This window comes from Macaca thibetana, chromosome X (assembly GCF_024542745.1).
Source record: "Macaca thibetana thibetana isolate TM-01 chromosome X, ASM2454274v1, whole genome shotgun sequence".
NCBI lineage: Eukaryota > Metazoa > Chordata > Mammalia > Primates > Cercopithecidae > Macaca > Macaca thibetana.
Window position 1 is genome coordinate 59,905,576 of NC_065598.1, and position 27,940 is coordinate 59,933,515.

General features: G+C 38.1%; 1 protein-coding gene across 7 annotated transcripts in view; it reads right to left on the reverse strand.

The window, feature by feature from the left end:
* Positions 1 to 27,940, reverse strand: part of ARHGEF9 (Cdc42 guanine nucleotide exchange factor 9) — a 179,733-nt gene that overhangs the window by 36,759 nt on the left and 115,034 nt on the right. For all 7 annotated transcript variants that reach the window (XM_050776932.1, XM_050776935.1, XM_050776929.1 and 4 more), the window contains 2 exons: positions 10,671 to 10,903; positions 6,381 to 6,510 (listed from right to left, as the gene is read on the reverse strand). In XM_050776932.1, coding sequence (XP_050632889.1) covers positions 6,381 to 6,510; positions 10,671 to 10,903 — 363 coding nt within the window. The remainder of the gene's footprint in view (positions 1 to 6,380; positions 6,511 to 10,670; positions 10,904 to 27,940) is intronic.

Here is a 27,940-nt window from a genome sequence, read left to right on the forward strand (position 1 = left end):
GAGTGGGGCATCTAGAAATGGTGTATTCGAGCATACCATGTTTTTCCCCAGTCTAAAGGATGGGAAGGAAAGGGGGAACTCAGTAGAATTATTTTCTAATAATAGAAACCCGCCCCTACCCCGAAAAAAAAAAAAAGGCTTAGAAATACTGCTTCAACTCTAGGCTCAAGACTTAGCCTCAATATTACCTAGGAACTAGGTAAACACTCCTTCTAGAGGGGCTGACATACTAGCACAGAACCTCTGGAGGCCTGATACTGGGAAAGAAAGCCACCAGGGTTGTGGTCCAACCTGCTCCCCAGCGATTTCCTGCTGGAGGGATGGGAAGCTGAGAGAGGTTCTCACCCTGATGCAGGCTAGGAAGATGTGCTACAGTCTACTTTGAATATGTATGAAGTCCAATAAAGCCATAAAAGAGAGCCAATGCCATAAGAAGATGGTCAGAATGACTTTTAAATATACCATTTACTAAATGTGGATGATACGACCAGGAGGGCTACCCAGTATTATCTGGTCCATCCACTCCACCAGTCAGGGGCATCTCAACTCTGAATTTGTTTGTTTGTTTTTTGGAGACAGAGTCTCCCTCTGTCACCCAGGCTGGAGTGTAGTGGCATGATCTCGGCTCACTACAAACTCTGCCTCCTGAGTTCAAGTGATTCTTGTGTCTCAGCCTCCCAAGTAGCTGGCATTACAGGCGTGCGTGTGCCACCATGCCCAGCTAATTTTTGTATTTTTAGTAGAGATGATGTTTTGCTATGTTGGCCAGGCTGGTCTCAAATTCCTGAACTCAAGTGACCCACCCACCTCAGCCTCCCAAAGTGCTGGGATTACAGATATGAGCCACGGTGCCCAGCCTCAATTATATTTTAATTACTTGCAACATGTAACTCCACCAAGTAGAAAAAAAAAATTAAAATAATACTCCTCTGTGCTCACCAACCAGGCTAACCTTGAGCAACACACGTAGTCTTTCTATAACTCAGTTGCTTCATCATTGAAATGGGCATAATAACAGTACCAACTTCATTTGGGTGCTGTGAGGATTATTTAAATTAAAACATATAAAGTGCCTAGAAAGTACACATCACACTATAAGCTCAACATAAGTGATACTTATTATCTTGACTATTACTGTGTGCCCCAGTTTCCATACCTATCCTGTCTCCTAGTAATACAGCAATCCAGTAAGTGATGTTTTCTTATTACCCCAAAACCAAGGTCAAAGAAATTGGAAGTAATTTGCCCAAAAGGGCAGAAGCTAGGTCAGAAGCCCTCCAAAACCTATGCTCTTATCCACCAAACCACATTAGAATGATGGCCCCCACCCAATCTCCTCCCACCATCGCCAACCCAGGGAACAACCAGCTGCCATGGAAGATTTCTAAGGTGAGAATCTCAAAAGACCTGGGCTCTGAGTCCAATGCTGCTACCAACTCACTCTCGAGTTGGAAACTAGCTTAAACTCTCACAATCTGTTTCCTCATTTGTAGAGTGGGAATATTAAAACAGTTCCTATTTGACCCACTTCACATGGCTGTTTGAGAGCATCAAATGAGTTCATGGAAAGGAGACAGTCCTCTCATTGTTTAGAGATCTCACCCTTGCTTCCTCTGCTCCACTTATATAACACATCTCTTTGTCTTGCCCCAAAAAGTACAACTCCTTCCAAAACTCCCCAACTGTGGGCCTTTGGATCTGTTCCCTTCCTCCAGGATTTTGCCCACACTGTTTCCTCTGCTGGGATATGTTTGACCCCACTAGATGTTCAAGGCCACATCTCATTGATCTCAATATCCTCATTGCCCAACATAGGGTCTGGCATATGAGGGGAAATGCTCAAAACATAAATCTCATAATTTCACATATTTGCTCAAAAACCCTCCAGTGGCCCCCATCTCACTCAAACTAACAAGTCAGTCTTATGAAGACAGGATCCGACCTCCAGTCACCTCCCTAACTTCATTTGCTCCCACTCTCTCGCTCACTTACTCTACTCTGGGCACACTGGCTTCCGCGTTGTTCCTTTAGCACACACTCCCATATTTCAGGGTCTTTGTGTTTGTTTTCACCTCTGTCTGGAATTCTATGCCCCAAGAAAGCCACATGGTTTGCTCCTTCCTCTCCTTCAGGTCTGTTCTTAACTGTTGCTTCCTCAGCTAGTACCCCCATTACTCCCTAACCTGCTATCTTACTTTATTTTTCTTCAGAGGCCCATCTACCTGATGATATGTTTGTTGCCTCTTTTCCCTATTGGAATATAAATCAATGAGAGTGGAAACTTTGTCGTGTTCACTGATGTATGTGCAGAACATAGAATAAGGTCCGACACAGAGTACTTGATATTTAAGTACTCAATGAATACTGTTTGACAACTAAACCAATAGGTGTGGAATGAACAGTGGCCACAAAAAACTACCCAAAGCTTTCTTGCCAGCTTATCTACCTTTCTTCCTTGGGGTCAGAGCCTGAGAGAAGAGGCCTCTAATTCTAATTCACCCCATTCTGCCTGATTTCACCCCATTCTAATTATAGGCCAGTTGATGTGGGGCTGTAATCTGAGCAGATCCAGGGAAAGGATAAGGGGAATACCATACTTTTTAACTAGTTTATTTTCAATGCTGCCTACTGTCAGGAAGGAAGAGGAATAACAAATCCATCCAGCCCTACATTTGATCTTCTGGTCCCAGGAGTATGCCTCATCAAGCCACTTTAGCTTTTAAGTAGATGCTTTTGCTGCCTTCATCATGTTGGGTTTTCTTGTTTCCTCCAACTCTTTGGATTCAATCATCAAATAGTAAACTGGAACAGGTCTTTGGGTATTATACAACCAGGCTGGGAGGAGAGGGATGCCACAAAGAGGAAATCACAACCACACATAATCAAGCTCCCAAACATGAGCTACAATCTTAAGTTCCTGCTACAAATCTCCAGAAAAAAAAAAAAAAGATTAAAAAGAAGCTATCCAGGATATGTTACCTTTCCCTTGTTTTCAAGTGGATTAAATGAGTGTGCAAGGTGGCAAAGTGACAGCTCAACCAAACCTCAGTGTCACAGAAATTAGAAATAGGAATTTCCCAGAAACTGTAGTCCCTGGGAACAGATTATTCTCCCTGCTGTTCCCACATACTGCTCTAATGTATTGATTAGTAGAGAGATGACTGACACTTTTATTCATCCATTTGATTTTCAGGAGTCTTCGGGGGTGGGGTAAAAGGAGAGGGACTTCAGGAACTCTAGTCCCTACAGAATGGTAGAGGGCAGGGATAATAACCAGAGTTGGGCAAAGAGACCAAGAATGTTCATGGAATAAGCTAAGAGAAGGGTCAGGCCTTGATATAATGCAAGGCTTCCTGCTCTGTAGCCAGACACTCTGATTTATTGAGCAGACACTAATTGCCTGCATGCTACCCTCCAAATTCCTCTTCAAGGGAGATTAAGCTCTGAAGGTTTCCCCTATGACTCCTCTTTTTCATTTGACAAATGAAGCTGAAATCATCATGTGGATGCTTTAGACAGCCACTCTGTTTGTTCAAACATCTGGGAGGCAAGGGGGTGGCAGAGACAGCAAAATATGGCGTCTTGTTCTTGATTTGCATGGTCCGTTCACAGCAGTCCTCAGCAATCTGGCAGAATATCTCTCCCTGCCTAGACAACTTCTTGGGCAGGTGGAATGCACAAATAACCTATACCGGGGAATCTGAAATTGAGCCACCAATCCTAATAATCATCAAGCCATGGAGTATCCATGTCTCACTGCTTTCTTGGGGAGACTCCCCAGCCCTCACCCACCACCTGACTGGGATTTGGATGACCTCCCCAAGGTTGTCTCACTGTCTTATTTAAATATAGACTCTTTACTACATACAAAAAGCAAGTCATTGCAGTATCACAAAGAACAGCAATTGGGCTGTGAGAGGCAGAAGGTTGAAGGAATAAGTGGTACATTACTGAAAACAATGCACAAGGAATCAGGAGACTAGATTCAAGTTCCAGCTTTGTCACTGACTTGCTGTGTGGCCTTGGTAGGAAATAAGCCTCTCTCTGCCTGTCTGTCTTCCACCATCACTGCAAGGTGTTTGAGAGTAAGTGTGTGAGAGTATGTGTGTATGTGCATATGTGCGTGTGTATACACACAAGAATCATCAGGGTTGTAGGGGGAGTCCTCAGGAGCCTTTGTGATTCTGACATTCTAGACGTCTTTAACACAGGTATGGTGAATATGACAGAAACTTTAGGCTTGGCCTCTGAAATGTTCCACAGTGGCCTCAGTCTGACAAGAAGACCATGAAGAATTTTTCTTCCTACAAATTGCTATAGGCTGAATGTTTGTATCCCCATAAAATTCACATGTTGAAACATAATCTCTACTGTGATGGCATTTGGAAGTGAGGCCTTGGGGGATGATGCTCATGAGAATGAGGCTGTCATGAATTAAATGGGAACAGCATTCATAAAAGAGACCCCAAAGAGTTCTCTCATCCCTTCTGCCATGTGAGGTTACAATGAGAAGACAACAGTCTATGAAGAGGGCTCTCACCAGGCACTGAATCTACTGGTTTCTTGATCTTAGACTTCCCAGCTTCCACAACTATGAGAAATAAATGTCTGTTGTTCATAAGCCACCCAGTCTATGGTATTTTGTTATAGCAGCCTGAATGAAGTAAGATGTCAATTTAGATAAAGAAAGGCTTCACCAAGCAGGAGCGTACAAGGGATGTGTGGGCTTACATGAGATTAGAGTACCAATCAATCAGGCTAACAAAGGAGGCAGAAACTGTTAGAACCGTGTTTTTGTAGCCCCATCCAGACAAACATGCAGGAAATTCCTTCGGAGGTGCTGAGTCTTTAAATCATACCCCAGTGTTATTGAGCTTGGTGCTACTGAAGCTCCCTGGGTAGGCCAGGGAATTTCATGCTATTTTTGGTTCCCCATGGCTCCTGCTCCAAGGACTGATGCCCCAGAGCATACAGGGGAATTAGAAGGTCTTCTAGGCATTGGGAAGTTGGGGAGATGCTCCAGGGAATAGGAAGACAACCGCTGCTGGGCACCTTCTCTTATAAAAAACCCTGCCAACGAGAGAGAATAAGGCCAGCTAATCCACCTTAATTTTAGTGTTTTAGAGTTGATGGGCTTGCTAGAAGTCATTTGGTCCAGCTCTCTGCCTCTAATCAGGCAAATGGCCAAAGCAAGGCCAACACAAGGAATAAAGGACCCACAATTTTCTAGTAAGTCTGGCCCAGTGCTGGCTTCTGCTTAAGAGAACGAGGATCTCTTCATCTAGACAAATTCCTTTCTCTGAAAATCAAAGTGCTGTTCTACTTATATGGGAACATTATCCTTCAAATATAACCCTAAAGGATGTCAACTGATCAGAACTGTGGTCTTTTTCAGCAGTCTACATTAAGGTAGGACAGAGGTAGCAGAATAAAAGGAAGATGACTTTTTTCTGGGCCTTGGTTAAGTAGCTGTTTGTGAGGATGATGCTTGGTTCCCTTGGAATGGGCTAAAATACTTTAAGTATTAAGAGAGATACTACCTCTTAATCACTGAAAATGACACTTGAGTTGAGGTCAGGGGAATTGGGAGCAGACCCTACCTCTATATTGTGACCACAAGGCTTAAGATTGCTAATCCCTCCCTAGTAGCACGTCCAGCCTCTCCCATCTTGGTTATTTTAGCCAGCAGACTATCAGATTGCACAACCTGGGTCTGCAAGACATATGCGAAATGTCATTACTCCTGGTTCTTTTGGTGGGCATCTAGGAAGGAAAGGTCTTTCAGAATTCAGAGAAGTCATGGCTGTCTGCAATGAACTGGAAGGCTCTCAGGTATTATTTTAAAAACAGATGATAAAACTGTGGATTTGGCAGGGATGACGGTTGTGGCCTAGAGTGTACAGGCCTAATAGAGAGACCTAATAGATGTGTCAGGGTGAGTGATATAACTGATTAAAAAAAAAAAAAAAAAAGTATGTTGGCTATCCTGCATGGTTGGGAACAGGAGAACCAACCTTGTATTCCATGTCTGAAAGTAAATTAGTATATACTACTTCTTATCTAAGTGTGAATCTGTTGGTCATAAATCCAGAAAGAGCTTTGAAAGGCTACTGAGTCAACCCAATTGTTCCCTGGCAATACCTAAAGAAATGAACTTTTCATTTCTCAATGAGGTATCATCACAAAAATTCTCCAATCTTCTTAGAAAGTTATTCAAGTATCCAACACTTCTCGCTAGCAGGAAATTTTACCTTGAGTCTAATCTAAATCCTTCCTGGTGCTCTTCAAATCTAATTTCTCTTCACCTATCCTTAGGTAAGATGGGAAGCTTTTGCCAAGCTATTCAGATTCCCCAATACCCTGGTTGGTAAGTTTCCTACCTCCCAGTCTAGGACAGAAGCCTGCCACTGAGCAATCTTGTCAATATTCTCTAAACGTCGCTTGCGTTCGTTGATCTGCTGAGTCACATTTCTCATGACAGCCAAAGCAGCTGCCACATACCTGTAGTCACTGTGAAAACAAAAGAGTGCAAGTTGAACGAACCAATGTGCCAGAGAACCAATGTGCTAGGTGCCAATCTTAACATCCACTCTCCTCTACCTCCTTAGTAACAGAGTCCTGATTTTCAAATGGGAACCCACACCACCTAAAGACTACATTTCCTATCTTTTGCTTCAGCAAAAATGACTATGCATCTAAATTTTGTACACTGATATGTAAATAGAAGTGTTGGGTAGTATAAGAATTAAAGAAAGAGGAGAGAAACATGAAGGATGGCTTTTCAGTCAACAGGGAGAGGTTAATTTAAATAAACCTGAGAGGAGAGGCTGGCCGAGTTAGGTCAGAGCCACACTTTCTTACAGACTAAGAGTTTTTAAGGATTCAGGGTGGGAGAGTTTATCAGAGGCATAGACTGTTTCTGTGCCTCTTTGTTGCGCTTATCTGGGAGAGAGAGTTGTGTGTCTGTTCCCATACATCTTTTTGCAGCTGCAGGCATATCCCCTGAGTCTGCTTTTATCTTCTCTATCTTAGTGCACCTGAAGGAAAAAGAATGTGCTTATTAATGGCCACTGTTTTACTGGGGCCCATTGTATGAGGGTGAAGTTTGGCAGTTACCCAAGAGACCTTCCCCTGACCTCCTTCTGTGCCCGAGCTCTCTTACTGTCTGCTATTTCTGGCTGCTTGTAGTTAGAAAAGAAGTGATTTCTTGAAATGCATGAGCCTAGAAAGGGAGCTGGAACTTAAAGTGGTGGTGCTTGTCCAAGATGATGGTGCTCCTGCTCTACCAGGTAGGCCTTCTGAGAAATCACCTTTAAGGAAGTGAGCAAACCCTTCTTTAGCCTTTACTCAATCCTGATGCTTGGAATGTTGATGTGATGGCCGAACCTCCGGTAGCCATCTTGGACCATAAGGACAAGGTCAATACCCTAGGCATAGGATAGCAGACAGCTGTAGGGTGCTCATGTTTCTGATAGCTGTTGGGTGCTCATGACCATGGGGCCGCCATACCAGTCATAAACTTCAGAATACATACTTCTTTTACATGAGAGACAAATGGGCCGCTATTTTTTTGCATCACTTTTTTTGTGTCCTATCTGATACAGCCAGCCAAGGACCAAAAAGGGAGCCTCACACATGACGCAGTTTAGACCACCTTACCATCTCTTCCATCATCTATTTCTATGGAGCTTCTGCCCAAAATCACTGTGAAATATCATCCTCACCTTTGCTTTTGCACAATATAGAAACAGAATGTAGTACAGTGGGTAAGAACACAAAGTCTGAAGCCAGACTTTGTGGGATCAAATGTCAGTTTTTCTCACTGACTAGCAGTGTGGCCTTTGGCAAGTCTCACTCCCTCTCTCATTGACTCAATTTCCTCATCTGTAAAATGGGGAAAAGTATAGTTTACTGAAGGTTTCATAAATTAAATACAATCATCCATGTAAACTATTTTACTCTTGGCATATAACAAATGTTAATAGTATTACTATTACAAATCAAACATTTCCGTAGTAGAGACATCACATGGGATGCCTCTTAAAACCCCCAGTCTCAGAAGTATAATCCTTGGCCTCACATCCTCGGACCCTGGATAGCAGACATGTTGAGAGTTACATATCCTGTCCAGGTTTTTTTCTGCTGTTCTTTTCTGATTTCCAACTGAATGGCTCTTGAGAAAGGCAGGTTGATAGGGAGATCTCAGCCATTCAGTGGGGGCTAAAATAAACTGAGAAGACAAGAGGATGCATTACAGTTCAGTGTTAACACCTTTCCTTAGAGAAACTGAAAATGCCTTGTGGTCACTAGTCTGCTCAATCTCTCAGTACCATTTTTTTTTTTTAAAGGAAATAGAAAAAAAAAAGATGTGCAACAACTGCACATCTTTGCACAACTGCACAACTGCACACCCACAACATTGAATAGTGGGTTGATGGACCAAAGAAAGGCAGAGGAAAAGGACTTCTAATTGCCAGGAAGATCCTATGTGGTACCTCCTCTTAACTTGCATCCTTCACTCCAATCTGTGCTCTGCACACCTGTCAGAGCCATAGCTCTCAAACAATGTTACAGTATCACCTCCAGTGAAAGGCTTTTCACTATACTTCCTAACCAGTCTATTCTGTCTCAAGACAAATATGTTAGAGAAGTCTTTATTCTGAGCCTCAATGAATGTTAGCTATTATCAGTTTTTCTTCTGGATCCCACTGCTGACCCATATTGAGCTTATGGCCAACTAATACTTCCTAAGTCTCTTCAAAACAAACTCTCTCAGCCTGTCCTTGAGCTATTTATTTCTTATCTTAGACACAATGGTAACACTCTACATTTTTTTCTGTTACATTTCATTCTTTTACAGTTAGTTGCTCCAACATATGAGGATCTTTTGGGCTATGTGACATTACCAAAGTTTCTCCTTGGCAAGATGTCTGAGCCTGACACTTAGAAGGAGGTAGAGTGGTGACAGAAGGGAAGACTGCAGCCCAGAAGCTGCTAACATAATTAAGTGCTCCTATTCTTTGGACCCATTTTCTGCCCCTGTACATTTCCTTTCTCTGATTTGAGGAGATCAGTGCTCTAAGCCACTTTCTGGGAAGTAAAGCACAGAGCTGTACTGTCCAATATGGTAGCTACTAGCCATATTTAATTAAAATTAAGTAAAATTTAAAATTTAGTTCTCAGTTGCAGTAGCTATGTTTCTTAGTACTCAATAGTCACATGTGATCGGTAACTACTATACTGAATAACACAAATATAGACTATTTGCATTGTTGCAGAAAGTTCTACTGGGCAGTCCTGGCATGAGAACGTTCATTTCCTCTACGCCAAGACTACCCGGCCATGGATTCCTCACTGTCAGTGTCCCATACTGCCTATTTTTGCCATTTTTAGCTGGCTGCCTTTCTCAAAATGGCTAGAGGGGGAATGTGCCCATCTCTAACCTGTCCTACTAGTTTTAGCAGTCGGCGGGAGAAGAAAGGAATGGCTGTGGTTCAGCCAAACCCTGGTCAAGGCCCTCAGATGAGGTCTGGGCCCAGCCTCTTACTGGGGAGAGTAACAGAACAAAGATTTTCTACTTCCAGACATGTCAGCTAGCCTCCCTCTTACATGCAGTCTTCATTCTCATCAACTTAAGGAAGGTAGGGTAGGGAATATATGCCAATCATCTGTAAGCAAAGTCAGTATTCTTCTCTATTTATCATTTGTCATCTAATCTTCTCCCTCAGAGGCCTTCAGTCCAACCTATCTGAACACCTATCTTACTAAGCTTCCAAGTTGGCATCAGCCTTTAATTGCCTTCAAATCCAAGCTACTCTTGACATGCATGGCAGGAGCCATCATCTTAATATAGATTCCTGAGACCTGCCAAAAGGGGTTGTCCATGTCGTGGGAGTTGTGCTGGGCCGAACAGGTCACTCTGAGAAAGGGCAGGAATTGATGTAGCCTGACACTGCCTGAGTGACTCTACTGTCACTCTGGAGCGCAAGACAGGGGAGGAGAGGGAATCAGGAACCTAGATGTCAAGAGGACTTTGAAGCAGGAGTTCCAGTCACAAGGTGAAAGTGCACAGAAATGGCAAATCCAAATTGAATGTCCTATCTTTTTGGTGCACACCAAATCCCCCAAAAGCTCTGATGTTGTTTTGACCTAAGAAACTAACATAGCTTTGAGTTATGCTTAAAAACTTTTTTCTGGAACTTTTAAGATGAATTATGCCATATATAATTTACCCAGTGAATATTATCAGTCCACAAGTATGATTTAGCTCCATCGCTTGGTCTCTTTGGGGCTAACTTTCAGACCCAGATTCATTAGGCCTTGGGTGTGGGCCAGTTGGTTTGGTTTACATATTTGGGTTCATTTTTGAGTTGATGTTGCTTCTCTAACAAATCATATCTTATATGCTTTAGTGGTGCTGGAGCCCTAGGCAGATTTCAGATTTTAACCCAAATATAGTGGCCCTGGACCCTCCTTTTGTGTGAGTAACAAAGCCAGTGATAGCTCTGCCTTCTGTACCCTGTTGGCTATGAGGCAATCAAGAATGTATCATCCTATTTTGTAGATAAGTTAATAGAAACTCAGAAAGGGCAAAAGGATATGTATTCTCAATGAGAACCAACAGATAGAGGAAGTTCCCTCATTCACTCCTGACTCCCTCAATCCCTTACCTGTGGTCTTGGGCAGTATACTTTAGGAGCTCAGCCAACTGTAAGGGATACTTGCAGATCTTCTGCACTGGAGTCAAAAGGAAACCATCGATAGCAATGTCAATCATCTGCTGCAAGAGGCGACAGGCCTCAAAGAAGTGCTGGTAGCGGCTGTCTTTCATCAGTTTGGAGAGCTCCATGCAAGCATCCAGGTGGTTGTTACAATACTCAGAGTATATCCAGAATCCATCTTGCTGTGGGAAAAGAAAAAACAGAAAAGAAAAGGCTACAGAGGACCCCAAAAGAAGTCTTAAAGTAATGGAAAGAGAGATCATATTCTTAGGCAGAAATATTAAAATGATAATGAAGTCAATTATTCTTAAATTGATTCATAATTTAATAATACAATAGCAAAACAAATTATTTAGTAACAAGACAAACTGACTGTAAAATTCTTATAAAAAAAATGAGTAAATAGCAACAGTAGGGACATTCTGTAAAAGAAGGGTAACGAGGGAACACCGGTCCTAACAAGAGTAAAACACAGCATGGCAATAAAACTCTGGGACTGGATCACAAAAAGTAAGAGATCAGTGACTCTACTTCTGGCAATGACAGACTAAGTTGTTGCAGACAAACTCTGCCACTGAGAATAGCTGGAAAAGCTAAAAATAAATAAATATCTGTATGAAGGAATCACATAATCCAGACCCTGATATTATCTCCATAAAATGTCCCTAAAGAAACACAATGTGATGAAGTGTTTAGAGGTAAGGAATCTAAGATGTATGCAAGTTAAACACTAATGGCTGAGAAAAAAATGTATGAGTGTGTGTATATGTATATATGGACATATAAATATGTATATAAAGAAAGGGGAAGAGGAGAGAGTCAGGAGAGAGAGGGAAAACACACTCAAATAGTAAGACAAAATGGTGAAATGTTAACAACAGGGGAATCTGGGTATGTTTTGTATGGTTATTATTTTTCAACCTTTCCATAAGTTTGAAATTAATTCCAAGTAAAGTTTTAAAAAAACTCTATAATTTTTATTATACATTGACAAGTACTTAATAAAAGATAACCCGATGTATTAGAATAGAAAATGTTTATAAAACCCAAGAGAAACAACAGGCAATAGAAACTAATCAACAAAAAAATCAAGATGGAGTTATTATATTAGGGTTGAAAAACAAGCAAAATAGCACATAAAAAGAATAATATACCATGATCAGGAGAGACTTATCCCAATCCAATTCACCACATTAACAGATTAAAGGAGAAAAATTACATGATTGTTTCAATAATGCAGAATAAGCATTTGAGAAAATAAATTTATGACAAAGACATCAGCAAACTAGAAATAGAAAGAAACTACCACAATGTAATAAAGGGCACCTATGAAAAATGTTAAGCTAATTACTTGGTAAAATATTGAATGCTTGCCCCGAAGATCAGAATAAGACAAAAATGCCTGGTCTTACCATTTCTAGTTAACACTGTACTGTATGTCCTGACCAGTGAAATAAGAAATAAAAAAAGGAAATAGAATATAGACTGAAAAAAGAAGAAATAAAATGGTCTTTTTTTCAGAGATGACATAATTGTATATGCATAAAGTCCTAAGAAAGCTACAAAAAAGTACTGGAACCAATTAGTGAATTTGGTAATGTGTCAGGACACAAAGTCAGTGTACAAGAATCAACCGTATTCCTGTGTAATAGCAATAGACTATAGGAAACTGACGTTTTAAAATATCTTTACACCAGCAGCTGAAAAAATGTTAAATACTTAGAAATCAACTTTTAGGAGAGGATGTCAGTAAGATGACAGAATAGGAAATATCAGCCTTCCTTTCTTCAGCAAACAACAATTTGGTAGCTATCCATGAACAAAAAATAATTCTGGAAGAGCTTAGGGGTCCACTTAAGAAGCCACAGCAATATAGTGAAAGAAAAAGTCAGAAAACAAATACACAAAAGTAGTAGGAAAAATAGTTTCATTTTGCCTGCATCACCCCATCCCCATAGCTGGCACTGCTCATTATGGAATGGAAACTCCTTGGATCTTGCGTCCTACATACAGGGAGAAGGAGACAGGAGTATACAACAAGGTTCCCTAGCTTTATGGGACACTGCCCAAATTAACAGCTTCAGTTTCATCCCACCCAGATCTCTGAGAAGACAGATATAGCCTAGATATCTGGAGACAGCAGAGAGCAAAGAATAGGGATTAGTTATATCAGTATCAGCAAAGTAGCAGGAGTCGCAGTGATCTGCCGTGGCCTGCTCGACACAGAGCCCCAGTAGGCCTCTCTGTCAAGGACCTCAACAGCCCTCATAGCCACTGTGTACCTCCTGTAGATTTTACCTCTCAAGATCCTTCAGTGTTCAGTCACAGACCCCAGAGGCTTTTTCAGCTTTTACTGCTAAGAAAACCAACTGCTAGTATAGTAACAGCAGACCCCCTGCAGCTTATACTGCTAAGGGTCCATGGGTTGTTTTTTTTTTCCTTCTCAGTTTTAGGAGAAAACAAACAAACAGCAACAACAACAAAAAAACCCCTGCCTGAGCCATGTCCCTTCTTCTTACTTCCTGGAGCCACCCAGAGCTGCCCAACTGCTGCTGTGGTTACTATAGCCCAGTGGGAAGGGGTGATGCAGGCCAACAGCTTTCACATTCTCCAGATCCCTGATCCACCAGAGCTTTCCCTCTCCCATGTCCAGAGCTGCCTGAGCTACTCCTACCACAGGTGCCTTGGCCAAAGGACCCAGCACAGGAGCCTTTGCATTCTCTAGGTACTTAAGCCATTACTAGGCCAGAGCATCCAAGGAGACAGTAGTAAGTACTGCCTCCTTGGATGCTCTGGCCCAGTGACCCAGCACAGCTACCATGCATGTACCTGCAAACAGCCCTTGGATGCTCTGGCCCAGTGACCCAGCACAGCTACCATGCACGCACCTGCAAACAGTCCTAGGGTCCCAAACTAGGGGTTCCAGTCTTACTACCACGTGTTACCAAAGCTGACCTACACAGATAGGCTATCACACAAATTCTTCTAAAGCACACATGGAATACTGTCCAGAATAGATCACATGTTATACCACAAAATAAGTCTTACCGAATTTAAGAAGATAGACATCATATCAAGTATCTTTTCTGGCCGTGATGATATAAAACTACAAGTCAGTAACAGGAAGAAAACTAGAACATTCTTAATCAGTAGAAAATAAACAACATATCCCTGAATAACAAATGGGTCAAAGAAAAAATCAAAAGGGAAATTTAAAAATATCTTGAGACAAAAGAAATTGAAAGCACAACATACTAAAGCCTTTGGGATGCAGCAAAAAAAGTTCTAAGAGGGACGTTGATAGCATTAAAAAAATCTGATATAAACTATCTGATATTACACCTCAAGAAGAAGAACAAAGTAGACTCAAAGATAGCAGAAGGAAAAAAAATAAAAGATCAAAGCAGATATAAATCAGAGAACAGAAGAACTTAGGGAAAAATATCAACAAAACTAACTTGGCTTTTAGAGAAAATGAGCATATAGGTAAATAAAATTAGAAATGAACATGAAGATATTACAAAAGATGTCTCAGAGATGAAAAAGATTACAAGGGACTATTATGAACAATTATATGACAACAACTTGGAAATACCAGAGGAAATGAATATATTCCTAGAAATATAAAACCTACTAAGATTGAATCAAGAAGAAATAGAGAGCCTGAACATTAACAAATAAAGAGATTGAAGTAGAAATTTAAAATCTCCCAACAACAAAAAATCCCAGGACCAGATGGCTTCACAACTGAATTCTACCAAATACTCAGATAAGAATAGTAGCAATCCCTCTTGAACTCTTCAAATACATACATATATACATAAATACATACATACATACATATGTATATACATAAAAGAACTAAATGTTCTCAAATGATTCTAAAGTCAGACAAAAACACAAAAAAAGGGCCGGGTGCGGTGGCTCATGCCTATAATCTCAGCACTTTGGGAAGCTGAGGCAGGCGGATCACGAGGTCAGGAGATCAAGACCATCCTGGCTAACATGGTGAAACCCCGTCTCTACTAAAAATACAAAAAAATTAGCCAGGCGTGGTGGTGGGCGCCTGCAGTCCCAGGTACTCGGGAGGCTGAGGCAGGAGAATGGTGTGAACCCAGGAGGCAGAGCTTGCAGTGAGCCGAGATCGCGTCACTGCACTCCAGCCTGGGCAACAGAGCACAACTCTGTCAAAAAAAAAAAAAAAAAAAAAAAAGAAAGAAAGAAAGAAAAAAACTACAAGCCAGTATCACTAATGATCATAGGTACAAAGATTCTCAATAAAATAGTAGCTAGCCAAATTCAGTAACATATCAAAAAAAATCATACATCATGACCAAGTGGGATTTATCCCTGGGATGCAAGTATGGCTTAACAAATCCAAATCAATTATTGTGATACATTACACATCAGCAAAAGGAATAATTTAAAAACCACATGGTTATTTCAATAGATGCGGAAAAAGCTTTCACAAAGTTCAACATCCTTTCAGGATAAAGTATCTTCACAAATTACGTATTAATATAAAAAATTTCCTCAACATAAGAAAGGCCATTTATGAGAGGCCCACAGGTAACATCATAATCAATAGTGAAAAATGGAAAGCTTTTCCTTTAAGATCTGGTATAAGGCAAGGATGCCCACCCTTGCCAATTTTATTCAAAACAGTACTAGAAATACTCACCATGGCAATCAGATAAGAAAAATAAATAAAAGGCATCCAAATTGGATCAGAAGTAAATTAGCCCTATTTGGAGATAAGATGATTACATATGTAGAAAGCCCAAAAGACTCCCCCCAAAAATAAAAAAATAAAAACTCTTAGAACTAATAAATGAATTCAGTAAAGATGCAGGATACCAAAAAAATCAGTGTACAAAAATCAGTTGCACTCTTTACACCTATACTGATGTATCAAAAAAAGAAATTTAAAAAAATCATATTTATGATACCATCAAAAAGAATGAAATACTTAAGGAATAAATTTATTCAACCAGGTGAAAGATCTGTGCACAGAAAACCAAAACACCGTGATGAAAGAAACTGAAGAAGACACAAAGAAATGGAAAGATTTCCCACGTACAAGAATTGGAAGAACCAATATTGTTAAAATATCCCTACTACTCAAAGCGACATATCAACACAATCCCTATCTAAATTCCAATGGCATTTTTCATGGAGATAGACAAAAACATATATAAAATGTCTATGGAACCAAAATAGACCCTTAATAGCCAAAGCAACTCTGAGAAATAAAAATAAAGTTGGAGGCATCACACTCTTTGATTTCAAACAATATTATAAAGCTACGGAAATCAAAACAGTATGCTACTAGCATAAAAACAGACAGATATACCAATGTAACAGAATAGAGAGTCCAGAAATAAACCCAAGCAAATATAGTGAACTGATTTTTGACAAGGGCACCAACAGGACACAATGGGGAAAGTATAGTCTCTTCAATAAATGTGGTTGGAAAAACTGGATATCTATATGCAAAAGAATAAAATTGGGCCCATATTTTACACCATACACAAAATTTAACTCAAAATGCATAAGAGACTGAAACACAAGAGCTGAAATCATAAAACTACTAAAAGCACTACTGCTGTGCTTTTTCTTATGACACCAAAAGCACAGGCAACAAAAGCAAAAAGAAACAGGTGGGACTGCATCTAATTAAAAAGCTTCTATGTAGAAAAAAAAAAAATCAACGGCATGCAAAGGTAGCCTATGGACTGAGTGAAAATATTTGCAAACTGTATGTCAGATAAATGGTTAATATTCAAAATATATAAGGAACTCGCATCATTTCATAGCAAAAAAACATATAAACAAATAAACTAAGAAATGAGCAAAGAATTTGAACAGACATTCCTCCAGAAAAGACATAAAAATAGTCAACAGGTATATGATGATGCTCAACATCATTAATCATCAGGAAAACGCACATCTAAACCACAATGAGAAATAACCTAGCATCTATTAGGATGGATATTATCAAAAAGATAAGACATAACAAGTGTTGACAAGGGTTTAGAGAAAAGGAGACCCTTGTACACTATTAGTAGGAATACATATTGGTACAGCAGCCACTGTGGAAAATAATACCTTTAAGATGTTCCCAAAGAAATTAAAAATAGAATTATCATATTATCCAGTAATCCCTCTTTTGAGTATATGCCGAAAGGAAATGCACTCGCCACCTTGTAAAGATATCTGCACTCCCTTGTTCACTGCAGTATTAATAACAATAGCCAAGATGGGGAAGCAAACAAAGTGTCCATTAATGGATAAATGGGTAAAGAAACTGTGGGGTGTATATGTATATGCAATATGTTGCCTCTATTTTAATAAATTACCTCTATTTTTAATTTTTATATATATATATATCATATACATACAGAGACGCAGAATAGAATATTATTCAGACTTTAACAGGAAGGAGGGAAGGAGATCATGTCATTTATCACAACATGGAGGAACCTAGAAGACATTATGCTACATGAAATAATCCAGTCACAGAAAGAAAACTACTACATGATTTCACTTATATGTGGAATCAAAAAGAAAAAAATGAATACACAGAAACAGATTAGGATGGTGGTGACCAGAGGTGAGGGGGTGGGAGAAAATGGGAAGATATAAGTCAAAGGGCACAAAGTTGTAGTTATGTAGGAAAAGTCTAGAGATCTAATGCACAGCATGGGGACTAGAGTCAACAATATTGTATTATACACTGGAAATTTGCTAAGAGAGTAGATTTTAGATACTATTACCACAGAAAAGTAACTATGTGAGATGATATGTTAATCTGTTTGACTGTAGTCATCACTTCATCATTTATATCGAAATATCATATTGTACATCTTAAATTTATACCTTAAATATTTTTTAAAACAATCAAATTTTAAAAGGTCAAAATCATAGAATGAAAACTAGAAAACAATCCTGAGCGAAATCACAAAAAAATAGAAATAACAGTTAAATGTTCATGGATCTGAAGACTCATCATATCAATGTTCCCAAAACTGATCCACAGATTTAATGCAGTAACAATCAAAACACTGGTATGGTTTTTGTTTGTTTTTGGTAAAATTTGGCAAGATTATCCATAAATTTATATAGAAATACAAATAACCTAAAATAGCTAAAATTGTTTTGAAAAATAACTATGTTGGAGGAGTTATGCTACCTGACTTAAAGACTTGCTATGAACCTATATTAATCAAGAAAGCGGGGTACTATTACAAGAATAGTCATATAGATCACTAGAACAGAAGAGTGCACCTAAAAATAGATCTCCACATATATGCTTAATTGATTTTTGACAAAGGTGCCCAGGCAATTCATTAGGGGAATTAGTATTTTTTAACAAATATCCATACAGAAACCAATTAACCTTGATCTGCACTTTGTGCCATATATAAAAATTACCACAAAAGGGATCATAGGCCTAAATGTAAAAAACAAAACTACATAACTTGTATTTTTAAAAAAGTAGAAAATCGTTATGCTTTTGAGATAGGCAAAGAAAGTAAGAAACAAAAAGCATGACCCATAAACTAAAATAAAGCGATAAACTGAATTTCAATAAAATTAAAAGTTTATGCTTTTCAAAAGATACTCTTAAAACTAAAAATAGAATTACCATTCAATCCAGCCATCCCATTACTAGGTATCGACTTACATAAAATAAATCATTATATCGAAGGAATACTTGCACTTGCATGTTTACCACAGCACCATTCATAATAGCAAAGATAAGGAATCAATCTAAGTGTCCATCAACAAATGAATGGATAAAGAAAATATAGAACTTCTACACAATGGAATGGTACTCAGCCATAAAAAGAATGAAATTATGTCATTTGCATCAACATAGATGAAACTAGAGGTCATTGTCTTAAGTGAAATAAGCCAGGCACAAAAAGACAAATATCACATGTTCTCATTTATTTGGGGGTGCTAAAAAATTTGAACACATAGAAGTAGAGGGTGGAAAAACAACAAAGGCAGGGAAGTGTGAGTGGGTGAGAAGGGAGAACATGAATATAAGTGGGTTAAAGGGTACAAACATAAAATAGAAGGAATGCATTCAATGTTCAATAGCAGAGTAGGATGACTGTACTTAAAAAAAAATGCATTGTACCCAAAAACCTGACTTGATCACTATGCATTATACATATGTTAAAAATTTCTCACAGACTCTATAAATACGGACAATTTTAAAAAGACACAGTTAAGGAAACGAAAGGCTAAGCCACAGACTGGGATATAATGTCTGCAAATAACTTATCTGACAAAGGACTTGTTAACAAAATATATAATTCTCATAACAGAATGTCACCAAAATAGCACAGTATAAGTTATGTAGCTTTACTCTCCTCCACAGAAAACCAAAAAGAACTAGCCACTGCCAAGATTATCAAAAGAAATATTCCAGAACTCAATGACTGAAGCTGTGACAATCCCAGAGGCCACAGAGAACAGAAAAACTGCAAGCAAAATGTAAAATAGCTCCTTCTCCAAGCTGCCAGGCACTGTGTAGAAAGGTACCCTCAAAATCAAGGTTCCTATACTGGAAAAAGTAAAAGTGGACAGCTAGCTTCCCCACCATCTTAGATCCCTTTTCAGAAAAATTCTTCCTGCCTCAACCTGTAAGAAGCCTCTTGAATACCTGCAGAGTAAAAAATCCCAAAGGCAGCTAGAGTTAGAGGGTGGGGATGGGGTTAGCAACACCCAGTGCATGAAACTCCACAGCTTCCCTTCACCTGAACTCAAAAAAGACACCAAATCAGAAAGGGTGTTCAACAGCATCACGTTGCAGGAGGCACACTTCATCAGTCCTCTGGGAACAAACCTCCATCCAGCTTCCCACAGAGCTGGGATATCTTTGGGATTCCTTCCCATCCAGGATGGGTAGCACTTTGAACTTGAGAAAGACTATGTCAAATCTGGGTTCCGGGTGCCATCTAGTGTTGAAAAGGAGGCAGTGATCTCAGGCTAAGGGAGCTAAACAGTCACTCTGCACAAAACCTCTAGACAAACATACTTCTGAAAGACCAAACCAAGCCAGACAGTGAAGACTGGAATAAAGAACTAATCCTTCAATGCAAATGCACAGACATATATTCATAGAAAGAGCAAATAGGAAACCATGACATTCCCAAATAGACAAAATAAGGAGCTAGTGACTGACCCTAATGCGATGATGTTGTGTGAGCTCTCAGATCAAGAATGCAGAATAGCAATTTTCAGGAATTCAGAAAATGCCAATATAACACAGAAAAGCAATTCAGAAATGTATTACAGAAGTTTAACAATGAAATTGAAATTTTAAAAAATTAAACAGAAATCCTAAAGCTAAGAAATACAATAGTCAAACTGAAAAATGCATGGGATGGTCTCAACAATAGAACTGATCAAGCAGAAGAAAGAATCGGTGAGCTCTAAGACTATTTGAAAACTCACAATAAGAAGAGAAAAAATAATGAGAAAAATGAAGAACACCAACCAGATCTAGGGGATAGCCTCAAAAGAGCAAGCCAAAGGGTCATTGGCTTTAAAGAGGATGTTGAGAAAGAACAAAAGGTAGAAAGCTTATTCAAAGTAATAATAACAGAGACTTTTCCAAACCTAGAGAAAGATATAAATATCCAGATATAGGGTTAAAGACTACCAAACACGTTCAATCTAAATAAGATTACCCTAAGGCATATAATAATCAAACTCTCAAAGGTAACGGACAAAGAGGGGAATCTTAAAAGCAGCAAGAGAAAAGAAGCAAATAACATATAAAGGAGTTTCAATTCCTCTGGTAACAGATTTTTCAGTGTAAGTCCTACAGGGCGGGAGGGACAGGGGCAACATACTCAAAGTACTGAATGAAAACAAAACAAAACAACCTCCCATAAATACTGTGCCCAGCAGAGTCATCCTTCAAACATGAAGGAGAGATATAGACTTTCCCAGACAGAAGTTGAGGGAATTCATCAGCAGAAGATTTGTCTTACATGAACTGCTAAAGCCAGTTGTTCAATCTTAAAAGAACACTACTATGTAAAAAGAAAACATCTGAAGTTATAAAATAAACTGGTAAATGTATGTAGACAAATTCAGAATAAATTATGCAGACAAACACTGCGTTGTGGTGTGTAAACCGTTCATAGCTTTAGTATGAAGACTGAAAAAAATCTATCAAAAATAATGACAATTTATTAAGGTCAGCCCGGCCAACATGATGAAACTCCATCTGTACTAAAAAATACAAAAACTAGCTGGGTGTGGTGGCATGTGCCTATAATCTCAGCTTACTCAGGAGGCTGAGGTAGGAGAATCACTTGAACTCGGGAGGCAGAGGTTGCAGTGAGCCAAGATTGTGCCACTACACTCCAGCCTGGGACACAGAGCAAGACTCCATCTCAGAAAAAAAAAAGGCAATTTATTAAGGGATAGGCAAGGTAAAAAGATGTAAATGGAGACAACAAAAAGTTAAAATGTGGAAGTAATGGACTTAAATTGTAGAGATTTTAGTTTTTAATTTTTCTTTTGATCTAAGTTAAGTTGTCATCAGTTTATAATAAGATGTTCTAAGCCCCATAGTAACTACAAAGCAAAAACCTGTAAAAGATACACTAAAAAAAGCAAAGAATTAATACATACCACCAGAGAAAAATCACTGAACAACAAAGGAAGACGGTAGTAAAATAATGGAAGAGAGGAGTTATAAAACAATCAGAAAATAATAACAAAATGGCAGTAGTGAGTCCTTACCTTTCAAAAATAACACTGAATGTAAATGGGACTAAATTCTCCAATTAAAAGAGAGTGGCTGAATGGATTAAAAAAAAACAGCATCCAACTATATGCTGCCTACAAGAATTTCACTTCTTTAAGTGAATTTCTAGTGAATAAGACACATATAGACTAAAAGTGAAGGGATGAAAAAAGATATTGCATATAAATAGAAACCACAAAAGAGCAGCAGTGGCTACACATATATCATATGAAATAGACTTCAGGTCAAAAACCGTAAGAAGAAACAAAGAATGTCACTATATAATAATAAATGAGTCAATTCAGCTAGAGGATATAACAATTATAAATTCATATGCACCCAGCACTGGAGCACCCAAATATATACAACAAATACTAGTAGATTTAAAGGGAGAGATAGACTACAACACCATAATAATAGGGAACTTCAATACCCACTTTTAGCAACGAACAGATCATCCAGACAAGATATCAACAAAGAAATACTGGATTTCAGCTGCACTATAGACCAAATGTACATAACTGAAAATAACTGAACATGTCATCCAACTGCTGCAGACTACACATTTTTCTCATCAGCATATAGAACATTCTTGAAAATAGGCCATATGGTAGGCCATAAAGCAAGTCTCAACAAATTTTAAAAAGTCAAATTCATATCAAGTGTCTTTTCTCACCACAATGAAATAAAACTAGAAATCAGTAACAAGAGCAACTTAAGAAACTGTACAAATACACTGGAATTAAATATATTGCTCCTGAATGACCAGTGGGTAAATAACAAAATTCTTTTAAAAAATAGAAATTTCAATGGCGTAAACCCGGGAGGCGGAGCTTGCAGTGAGCTGAGATCTGGCCACTGCACTCCAGCCTGGGCGACAGAGCGAGACTCCGTCTCAAAAAAAAAAAAAAAAAAAAAAAAAAAAAAAAGAAAAAAATAGAAATTTCTCAAAACAAATGAAAATGAAAACACAAGATACCAAAGCCTATGAAATACAGCAAAAGCAGTACAAAGAGGAAAATTTATGGCAATAAAAGCTTTCATCGAAAAAAAAAGAAAGTCTTCAAATAAATAATCTAGCAAGTCACTTCAAAGAATTAGGAAGGCAAGAACAAACTAAACCCAAAGCTAGTAGAAGGAAATAAATAAAAAAGGTCAGAGCAGAAATAAATGAAACTAAGGCTGAAAAATACAAAAGATCAATGAAATGAAAAGTTTTCTTTGAAAAGATAAACAAAATCAACAAACCTTTAGCTAGACTAAGAAAAAAAGAATACCCAAATAAATCAAATTAGAGGGGAAAAGGGAGAATATAACTGATACCACAAAAATACAAAGGATCATTACAGAGAATATGAACAACTACAGGCAAACAAATTGGAAAACCTAGAAGAAATGGATAAATTCCTGGATACATATGACGTACCTAGGTTGAACCATGAATAAATAGAAAATCAGAACAAACCAATAACAACAATATCAAAACAGTAATAAAAAGTGTCTCATCAAAGAAAAGCCAAGGACCTTATGGTTTCACTGCTGAATTCCACCAAACATTTAAAAAAGAACTGATACCAATTCTATGCAAATTATTTCAAAAAAGTGAAGAGAAGGAATACTTCAAACTCATTCTATGAGGCCAGCATTACCCTGGTACCCAAACCAGACAAAAACACATCAATAAAAGAAAACTACAGGCCAATAGTGCTGGCAAACACAGATGCAAAAATTCTCAACAAAATACTAGCAAACTGAATTAAACAACACATTAAAAAGATCACTCACAGTGATCAAGTGGGTCACATCCCAGGGACAAACGTTTGGTTCAACATATGCAAATAAATAAATGTGATACATTACAGTAACAGAATCAAGGACAAAACCCATATGATCACTTCAACAGATGCTGAAAAAGCATTTCATAAAATTCAAGATCCCTCCATGATAAAAAGACAACAAACTGGCTACAGAAGGAACATGCATCAAAATAATAAAAGCCATATATCACAAATCTAAAGCTGTCATCACACTGAACAGGAAAAAAATCAAAAGCCTTTTCCCCAAGATCTAGACCAAGACAAGAATGCCCACTTTTACCACTTATGTTCAGCATAGTACTTCATGTCCTAGCCAAAGCAATTCAGGCAAGAGAATGAAATAAAGGGTATCCATATTGAAAAGGAAGAAATCAAATTATCCTTGTTAGCAGATAATATAATCTTATATTTAGAAAAACCTAAAGACTACATACACACACAAAATGCTGGAAATGATCAACAAGTTCAGTAAAGTTGCAGGATACAAAATCAACATACAAAAAGCAGGTGCATTTCTGTTTGCCAATAATTAACAATCTGAAAAAGAAACCAAAAAAGCAATCCCATTTAAAATAGCTACAAAAAATAGGAATAAATTTAACCACAGAAGTGAAAGATCTCTAGAATAAAAACTAAAAAGCAGTGCTGAAAAAAATTGATAACTACACACAAAAAGGGAAAGATATCCCATATTGATGGATGGGAAGAATTAATATTGTTAAAATGTACTGCCTAAAGCAATCTATAGATTAAATGTAATTAATTAATATTAAATTAATATTATTGAATTAATATTGTTAAAATATACTACTGAAAGCAATCTACAGATTAAATGCAATCTCTATCCAATCTCTATCAAAATACCAATGACGTTCACCACAGAAATGGGAAAAAAAAATCCTAAGGTTCATATGGACCCACAAAGACCCAGAATAACCAAAGCAATCCTGAGCAAAAACAACAAAGCTGGAGGCATCACACTACCTAACTTCAAAATATACTATAAAGTTATAGTAACCAAAAAAGCATGGTACTGAAATAAAAACAGACACATAGACCAAATGAACAGAATACAGCATCCCAAAATATACCCATGCATTTACAGCCAATTCATTTTCAATAAAGACACCAAGAACACATATTGGAGAAAGGACAGCCTCTTCGATTTATGGTCTTGGACAGATTGGATGTCCATATGCAAAAGAATAAAACTAGACCCCTATCTCTCACCATATGAAAAAATAAAATCAAAACGGATGAATGACTTAAACGTTAAGACTTGAAACTATAAAACTACTAGAATAAAACATTGGAAAAATGCCTCAGGTCATTGATATGCACAAAGACTCTACTGAGTAATACCTCTAAAGCACAGATAACAAAAGCAGAAATAGCCAAATGGGATTATATCAAGCTAAAAGCTTCTGCACAGCAAAGGAAACAATCAACAGAGTGAAGCAACAACATACAGAATGAGAGAAAATATCTGCAAACTATCCCTCTGACAAAACATTAACAACCAAAATATATAAGTGACTCAAACAACTCAATAGCAAAAAAAACCACAAATAATCTGATTTCAAAGTGGGTAAATGCTCTGAACAGACATTTCTTAAAAGAAGACATACAAATGGCCAATAGGTATATGAAAAATGCCCAACATCATTAATCATCAGAGAAATGCAAATCAAAATCACAAGGACATATTATCTCGCCTCAGTTAGAATGGTTATTATCAAAAAGACAAAAAATAACAAATGCTGAAGAGGATGCACAGAACAGAGAACTCTCATACACTGCTGATCAGAATGTAAATTAGACGGCCATTATGGAAAACGGTATGGAAAACTAAACATAGAAGTACCATATGATCCAGCAATCCCACTGCTGGGTATATAATATATATATCCAAAAGAAGAAAAATCAGTATGTCAGAACAGATATTTGCACTCCCTTGTTTATCACAGCACTATTCAAAATAGCCAAGTTATGGAATCAACCTAAATGCCCACTGACGGATCAATGGATAAAGAACATGTGCTATACATACACAATGGAATATCATTGAGCTATAAAAAGAAAATCCTGTCATATGCAGCAACATGGATGGAACTGGAAGACATTATGCCAATCGAAATAAGCAAGGCACAGAAAGACAAATATCATATTTTCACTCATATGTAAGTAGGGGCTATAAAAGTTGATATCATGGAGGTGGAGAGTATAGTAGTAGTTACCAGCAGTTAGGAAGGTTGTGGGGAGAGGAAGATGAAGAGAGGTTGGTTAATGGGTATAAAACTATAGTTATATAGAAGAAATAAGTTCTAGTGGTTGATATCAGAGCAGTTAACAATAATTAGTTATATATTTCAAAATAGTTATAATTATAAAAACAATTATAGTTAACAATAATTAATTGCTTGTTTCAAAATAGCTAGAAGATTTGGAATGTTCCCAACACAAATAAATGTTAAATGTTTGAGATGCTGGCTATCCCAATTACCCCGATATAATCATTATACATTGTATTTATGTATCAAAATGCCACATGTAGTCCCAGCACTTTGGGAGGCCAAGGCGGACGGATCACGAGGTCAGGAGTTTAAGACCAGCCTAGCTAACATGGTGAAACCCCATCTCTACTAAAAAAAAATGCAAAAATTAGCCGGCATGGTGGCACACGCCTATAATCCCAGCTACTTGGGAAGCTGAGGCAGGAGAATTGCTGGAACCCGGGAGGTGGAAGTTGCAGTGAGCCAAGATAGCGCCACTGCACTCCAGCCTGGGTCACAGAGTGAGACTCCATCTCAAAAAAAAAAAAAAAAAAAAAAAAAAACACTACATGTACCCCATAAATATGTGAAAGTATTATGTATTAATTTTTAAGAAAAAAGAACTCTCAAAACAATAAGAAAACAAACAATACACTTAAAATGGGAAAAATACATGAACAGACACTTCACCAGTTTTTATACAGATGGCAAATAAACACATGAAAAAAATGCTCAACATCACTATCCATTGGAAACGCAAATTAAAATTACAATGAGATACCACTACACACCTACATGTTAGAATGGCTAAAATAAAAAAAAAAAAATAGTGACTGGCTGGGCACGATGGCTCACGCTTGTAATCACAGTCAGCATTTTGGGAGGCCAAGGCAGGAAGATCACTTGAGGTAAGGAATTTGAGACCAGCCTGGCCAACATGGTGACACCCCGTCTCCACTAAAAAGACAAAAATTAGCTGGGTATAACGGCACATGCCTGTAATCCCAGCTACTTGGGACAGTAAGGCAGGAGAATTGCTTGAACCTGGGAGGCAGAAGTTGCCACAAGCCAAGATTGCACCACCGCACTCCAGCCTGGGTGCCTGGGTAACAAAGCGAGACTCTGTCTCCAAAAAAAAAAAAAAAAAAAAAAAAAAAACTGATAATATCAAGTGTTGACCATGTGGAGTAACTAGAACTCTTATGTATTATATGTATTAGTAGTGAAAATGAAAAATGGTATAGAGACTTTGGAAAATAGTTTGGCATTATCTAATAAGTTAAAAAATCTACCATGCCACCTAGCAACCCTAACCCTGGAAGCCCTTATCCAAGAAAAACGAAAACATATATTCTCAAAAAACTATTGTACCTAGAATGTTCATAGCAGTTTTATGCATTAGAGTTCAAAACTGGAAACAACCCAGATATCCATTAATTGGTGAATAGGTGGTGTATCCTTGCAATGGAGTGCTACTAAGCAATAAAAAAGGATAAACTAATGATATATGCAACAACATGGATGGATATCAAAGGCATTATGTTAAATGAAAGAAGCTAAACACAAAAGATTATATACTGTATGATTTCACATATATGACATTCTAGAAAAAGCAAAATTTCAGATAAAAAGGAGATCAATATTTTCCAGTAGCCAGGAGTAGGGGCACAGATTGTTTGCAATGTCAAGATAAGAGGACTTTATGGAGTTATAGAAATGTCCTATATTTTGATTATTATGGTGGTTATACAACTATATACATTTGTTAAAACTCCTTAAAGTATACACTTAAAATCACTTAAAATGAATGAATCTTATTGTATGTAAATTATATCTAAGTAAAGCTGATAAAAATGAAACTCTAGAACTAATAAAAGGGTAAACAATTAATTCTTTAAAAGGAAAAATAATACATTAAAAGAGATAACACACTGAATATTTTGAGTTCCTCAAAAAATACTGAGTCTCACGGAAACTTAACAGAAACAGAAAAGGGAAAGATGAAGAAAAATTCTACTGGTAACTGCCAAGAAGGAAAGGGAGAGGGGAGGGGAATGGTAAAGAAGGAGAATCCTAGGTTGCTTCTAATGGTACTCCACCACATACGACACTGCCACGCAATCAACAACAGCCTTGTATGTGCTCCCTTGTGGACTTCTGTGAGAGTTTCTCTGGAATATACATTCGGGAATGGAACCAGCAGGTCATACACATGCTTAACATTTATAGGGCAAATCACAGCACTTTTCTAAGGCCTTGTTTCCTGGCTGGAGACCAGGGGTCAAAATAAGGGCCCGAGAGGAACCCATTCCCCACCGCAGGGACAAAGCAGCTGAACAGAACCAGACAGTT